Below are 6,556 nucleotides of genomic sequence, written 5' to 3'. Positions count from 1 at the left end.
CGTATGTTATTGGTAAGGGATTATTGGGTAAGCAAGCTCTTTCTTTGGACCATAAATGAATAGGAACAGCCTTCTTTGTGAATTAGAATCCCATCATGTCCTCATTACACTTGAGATGCCCACCTGGCAAGTTGTGGAAAATGTACATACTTACTCAACTCATTCTTGGCTTTGAAGAAACTAGCTCTTTTCAGTACTATACCAGGCACTTTGATATTGATCAGATTTCTTTTGGTTGCAAAATGACAGAATCAACTTAGAAAGGATCAAAGGTCACCCAAGACTTTCTGGAGACAGGAAGCCATCAGCAAACCAGATGGCACTCTTCTCTACCTCATTCATCTGCTTCTCCATGCACACGATGGATTGCTCCAACACAACTATGTTTACATCTCCTCCATTCAAGAGATAAGCCCAGACTGACCAGCAAGATTTTTTGTAACAGCATCAAGAATCTAGCCCAGTTTAGGTCAGGTTTCTAACTTCAGTCCATGTCCGTGGTTAAATGGAGCAGCTCCCAAATAAAAGTTGTCATTTTGCATTATGTACTTCAGAGATATCCACTATTTTCCACTCTTTGGCTGCCCTGTTTCTCATCTGCATCAGGCCTGGGGTGGCTCATCAGTGTGCCTAGGTTTTTCCCTTTCCTGGCTCAGTTCTTGCCTTAAAAATTGTGGTCTCCAAACCAGCTGCTTCTGCCCCTACCCTACCCCCAACATTCAGGGGACTTCAGTGCTTGGGGTCCTGTCTTTATCTTGGTCTGGGCCCCGGCCTTCTGCTGTCTCCTCCAGCTAGACATATACTCCATCCCTTCCCCTTCAGGGGTTCCATAACCCAGTGCCTGAGACCAAAAGGATGAATTGGTGATTCTCATGCTCTTATTTTCCTTTTTTTAAATGTGTCTTGCATTATAAGGATTCTCTAAAAGTAGTTATTTCTGAGTCACCCCACATTGTCTGGCTCTGTTACCAGCAAGCTTATCTACCCTCTTCCTTCCCTGTATGACACACGCACAACCAGAACCAAAGCCAGCCTAACAATAACACCCTAAGCCAATACTGTGTTTGAGATTGCAAAGTGCTTCTCCTACTTTAGCTATACTCAGGAAGAAAGCATAATGTGCTTTAAATAGATTTTTATTTGTTTTTCTTTATATTAACTTTTTCTCCCATAGAGGAATAACATTACAATCTAACAATCAGAATCCTGTTACACACATACACAGGCATGCCACGTGACCAGGCTGAGGCGGTTGTGTCCTTGAGTCTGTCAACATGTCATAACATGGTCAACCAGAGTCTCCTCTTTTCAGCCAGTCTCAACACACACCCAAGAGGGACGCACTCATCTTATTGGTTCCATTTGGAACTACGCAGCAGGGCAAGAGGGAAGATATAAGGGGCCGTGTTATGTCTGCCTTCAGTCCCCTCACGTAAAGCCACATGGATCTGAGGAGTCATCCAAGAGCTCTGGTGGGGTCCTCAACGCACCTAACATTATGGGTCAAAGCAAACTCAAGGTTCCAGGTGGGGGCCAGGGAGCAAGCATACTCCAAAACAGCAGCAAACTGCATTCATACACAGATGGTACCCTGATGGGGCCAGACTGGCAAAGGCTGGAAATGACACCCAGTTTGAAGAGAGATGTATTGGAGAATTACTGGAAGTTGTCCTTTGATGTAACTGGGACTCACTCTAGAAATAGGGGTCCCTCTCACTCAGTTTTGGCAAAGCGCTGGTAGTCTTGACATTAAGTAATGCAGTCTGGAACAAACTTCTACAGGGTCTCTGAAACATCAGTAAAGACAGACTCTCTAACCTCCTCCTGTCTAAGGTTGCATAGGACTTTGTGAATTCTGGTTCCCTCATGTATTCAAGTTCTGTGGTTTAAAAAGAAATCCTGAAGCATGCTCAGGGTGAAAGGCACATACACAGTCAATACAGTATGACGAGGTCTGATGCTTCAGGAGTCAGACTAGCAGGAGACCAAACTAGTGTTGGCTCTTAGAAATCTATACACAATTAAAATATTGCCGCACTCAAATGCTACAGAATCTATAGGAAAGTACAAAAACATGAGCCTTGCAACCAGCCAGGTGATTATGTTGGAGGGTTCTAGAACTACAGGAGCCTCCAGAAATATGGGTAAGGTAGGGGCCTTTGAAATTTGAGCCAAATGCCCTATAACTCACTTTTCCCCCACAGAAGGATCGTGAGCACTGCCCAGAACTGAGCCTAGGCTCCAGCTGGCAGCAAAGGAGTAAGCAAGAAGAGTTGGAGGGAGTTTCAGCTCTTGGAAGTGCTGAAGACCCTAAGCTGGCTGTGAAGTAACCAAGGAGTAGCTGGAAGAATAAAAGGGACTAGGTCGTAACTGAAGGAGAACGCTGGAGAGAGGAGCAAGGTTGTCAACTACTGGGGCCCTAGTGGACCAGCATGGGGACTTTGATCTGCTCTTACTGTAAATTTGGCTTATTCCCTTGGATAGGAGACCCCAACAGGGCTTTCTCTGTCCCTATCCCAGCATCCATGGGGCTACCCCCTCCCTTATCCATACACCCTACTGGAGACCTAGGGTTATAGGGTCAGGGAGGGCAGCTGCCTTTGCCCTCATGGGGTTGCACAGTTTTCTGTAAGCCTCAGCTTGGCTGTGAGGCCTAGAAACCTAGAATTGAATGGAAAGACCTGTGTTAGTATGTAATAGGAAATCTTAAAGGTTTCAGGGAAGAAAGAGCACACACTAAAAAAGGACAGAGGAAAGGGGAAGCAACTTGGGGCATCCCAAGAGGCTGTTGCTGGTGTCTGAGCCCAAGAGTCAATCCCACCGTGAGAAGGGGAAAGCTGGCTGCCCCTGTCCCCTTTGTCTCACCCAGATATTCAGGTTCCCTCTTCCAGGTACTTACTGGAGGAGAAGGGAAGGGGAACCATAGGGTACCCATTTCCCCCCAGCAGCCTAGAAAGGAGAGAAATGAATTTTCTTTCTTCTGGGAAAGAAAATGAAGAGAGTCTCCCCTAAAGGCCCTGAACCTGGACAGGGACTATTTGGGGATTGTGGCAGTGGGGCTCCTGGCCTCCTACTCAGGAGTGTTTATTAGCCATCCTGGCAGAGTGTGAAATACAAGGCCAGAGGCAAGATGAAGGCTGGCTGCCATTCCTTGGTTAGCTTCACCCCACAGCTTGTCCTCCCCAGCATCATCATTCTGCATTCTTATTCTGGGGTGTGTCCTTCCCCTGCCTAGAATCCCCTCTGGCCTGCATCTCTCCTAAGCTAGTTCTAGCACCTTGGGCATGTGAACAGATGACTAGGATGGCAGGGCCTTGCCCAGCCTTTACTGCTGGGTTGATGTGGGTAGGGCAGCAAGGTACTAACTAAGCCTTTCAGATAGATACAGGGACCTGCAGAGGGGTTGATTTCAGGAAGAGGTTTGGGAGGTGGCATTGTAGAAGAGGGATGTGGGAGTAGACTCCAGGCTCCAGCTTGAGAGCAGGGCTTGGCCTCTCTGAGTAAGCGCCGTGCCAGCCCCCGTTGTGCCCTGCTCCCTACAGCATCTCAACCTGTCTGTCCTGTCTACATTTTCAGTAGGTTTCCTCTTTTCCTCGATTCCCTCCACCTTCTCCCTCTAACTCACATCTCACAGTCCTTTCCCACATACCTTACCTTTCCATGCCTAGGCAACTCCAAGGAGCCCAGCCCCCAGAGGAGAGGGAAGGGGAAGACTAAAGGCAGAACCCTTTAGTCGCAGTGGGAGAATTACTGGGAATGAGTAATAAGGGAGCAGGAGTGAATGCAGTGCCAAACATTAGATAGACTGAGGCTTGTGAAGTGGGAGCTGAAGGTAGGGAGTGAGCCAGATATGAAACTGGAAGAAGACACTCTCAGAAATAGGAGTGGGCCAGAAGTAGAGGACCGGAGGGCAGGGATGGAGAATGTCAGGGCAAAGATCAGGATGGGAACCGACGGAGTGTCGGCGGTGGGGGAGATGGAGGATTAGATGCCAGAAGGGGCCAGAAGGTGGGAGGGTGAAGGGAGTGGCGGGGGGAGGTTAGAGTAGGATTAGAGGATCAGAGATAGGGAAATAGAAGGAGTGGGAGAGAGAGAGAGAGAGAGAGAGAGAGGCTATCACCCCCACCTCACACACTTAAGAAGAAGGGAGGTTGTGGTGTCCAGCCCGAAGTGGGCTGCAGGCGCCCCTCGAGCAGCACACTGGCTGCGGCGGAGGGGCTGCATAAGGGTCAGGAGTCAGCGAGGGGTTGCGGCACGGCCGGCGGAAGCTCAGTAGTTGAACTGGCGCTGGCACGGCTGGTAGACAAAGCTGCCCTGGTGCTTGGGCCGGCGTGGACGGCTCTCGCGGGCGCGGTTCTGCCGTTGCACCACTTTGGCGCTCAGGGCGTGGCGCTCGGCCCGCTGCCGGGCCCGCTGCAGGCGCCGCGCCTGGCCCGCCTTCTCCAGCAGTGCGGCCCGCGCCGGCAGAGGGGCGGCGTGGTGCAGGGCCCGGGGTTCACGGCGAGCAGGCGCCAACTCCCTGAGGGGACAGAGCGAGGCAGTCAGGGCTAGACAAGTCGTGGGGGACGGAGGAGAGCGCTGGCACTTCCCACCCTGTCCCCGCACCCTCGCACGATTTGGTCTCTGCTCCTAGGGGGGCGCAAAATGCCCTTCTTGTGGGTACCAGCCTTTCCTCCAAGCCAACGTGGAGATGCCTACCGTCTCAGCGAGCCCAAGCCTCGAAGCTCTCTCTCTCAAGCCCCGCCCTAGCCACGAAGCCACGCCTCTCCCTATCTCAAAGCCCCGCCCCTTTAACTTCAGGCCTAGCTTCATTCCGGCCCATGGGCCCCACCCTTTGCCTTGAAGACCCGCCTCTAAAGGCCCCGCCCCTGAACTGCCAGGGGGTCTCCTGGGCTCGCTCCTGCAGCGGGGACCCTAGCCTCCAAAACAAGCTTCTCTAGGCCTCCAGGCTCCACCCCCGGCCGGCTCACCCGTCGCTAAGGTCTCCGTCTGGCAGGGTGGCGTCAGGGTGCGGGGAAGGAGGTCCAGGCTCCAGCACTATGGTGCTGCCGGTCACGTAAACGGACATGCTGGGGTGCTCGATGAGGAGGTCCTCCAGGGGGCTGCTCTGGAGGCGGGCAGGCCCGAGCCCAGGCCCTTCTGCAGTAAAACAGGCCGGAGGGGTAACAAACCAGCTCTCATCCATCAAGGAGGGTGCGGGCGGAGGGCGGCCCGCAGGGGCCGGGGCGGCCCCGGGGCTGGGTGGAGCTGTGAAGCTGTCTACGTGGCGCGGGAGGGGGAGCCATGCGGAGGAGGGGGCGCAGCACGGAGGGACACACACACACACACACACCGGACACAATGGGGCAGGGAGAGAAAGGGCATAGTTAGTCCGACACGCAGCCCCGCCCGCCATACCCAATGGGCATCCACAGTCTCGACCTGCTGCCCTAGGGCGCGTGAGGTGTGGATTCCAACACTGTACCGCCAGGAGGTGGCCCCAGCTTGCATGGGATGGGGCCCTGTTACCCTCCACCTCTAATATTACTGCCTCAGCCCCAATTTGCCCAGTAGGCCCTCCCCAACCCCTTAACAGCTCCCTGCTCAACTGCTCGGCCACTTGCCCTAATGACGACTTCACAGGCCCAGGAGTCAGTCCTGGCCCCAGACTCGGGCCTCACCCGCCAGGTCAATAATGAGCCAGCCATCCACTTCATCCTCCTCGGAGACGAAGGCTTGAGGGCAGTCGGGGTCCTCGGGGGGCGCCGGGGAGCTGAAGAAGAGGCTGGTGAGGCGCTGGAGCATGGTGGGGGAGTGAAGAGGCCTCAGGGGGCTGCCCTATGGCAGTGCAGAAACCTGGGAGGTAGAGAGGAGTCAGAGGCACCACAGACTGGTCTCCCCATTGTGGCTGGGGATACCTCCCCCAGCCCCCAGAACAGTGATAAGGGTACAACAGGGATGCGTGGGAAAGCTTTGTCGTGTGTGTGTGTGTGTGTGTGTGTGTGTGTGTGTGTGTGTGTGTGTTTCCTTTCTGGTAAGTCAGCCTGCCTTCAAGCTTTTGTTTTCTGTATGACCTTAGAAGTTATTTAACTTACCTGTGCTTTAGTTTTCTCATCTGTCAAATGGCAAGGATAATAGTATCCTCCTCTCAGCCCTTATAGGAATTAAATGAGCTAATAATAGTATCCTCTCTGGGCTCTCATAAGAATTAAATGAGCTAAACACAAAGTGCTCAGAACAGCACCTGGGCACAGAGTAAGCATTCAATAAACTAATCAACTAGTTTATTATTAATAATTATTAATATTGTTGCATGCTCTAGGAGTGATATATATGACCAGACTCTGTCAGGGAAGGTTCCCCAGAGGATTAGACATCCAACCTGGACCTTGAAGGGTAAAAATAGTTCTCCAAGCAAGGAAGAAATCGCCCAGTATTGTGATTATTTATCATCACCATCATCATCATCGTCATCATCATCATCATATAGCTAACATTAATGTGCCAAGTACTATACTAAGCACTTTACCTATATTACCTCATGTAATCCCCATGATTACTCTAGGACGTGGGTATA

The 6,556-nt window shown here is 52.1% G+C and overlaps 1 protein-coding gene across 2 annotated transcripts; it reads right to left on the bottom strand.

The window, feature by feature from the left end:
- Nucleotides 1-4,269: 4,269 nt before the first annotated feature.
- TP53INP2 (tumor protein p53 inducible nuclear protein 2) lies at nucleotides 4,270-5,784 on the bottom strand (the record flags this gene model as incomplete). Of its 2 annotated transcripts, none has more annotated exons than XM_079719218.1 (3): nucleotides 4,270-4,519; nucleotides 4,971-5,259; nucleotides 5,661-5,784. In XM_079719218.1, 3 exons carry the CDS (start codon nucleotides 5,782-5,784, stop codon nucleotides 4,270-4,272), a joined length of 663 nt encoding a protein of 220 aa, XP_079575344.1. The 2 variants fall into 2 exon arrangements, with proteins under 2 accessions (XP_079575344.1, XP_079575345.1); XM_079719219.1 differs by having other exon boundaries at nucleotides 4,971-5,139.
- Between the last annotated feature and the right edge of the window lie 772 nt (nucleotides 5,785-6,556).

This window comes from Hyperoodon ampullatus (assembly GCF_949752795.1).
Source record: "Hyperoodon ampullatus genome assembly, chromosome: 14".
Taxonomy (NCBI): domain Eukaryota; kingdom Metazoa; phylum Chordata; class Mammalia; order Artiodactyla; family Ziphiidae; genus Hyperoodon; species Hyperoodon ampullatus.
The sequence above is the reverse complement of the archived record's forward strand: the minus strand, read 5'-3'. Positions and strand labels throughout refer to the sequence as shown.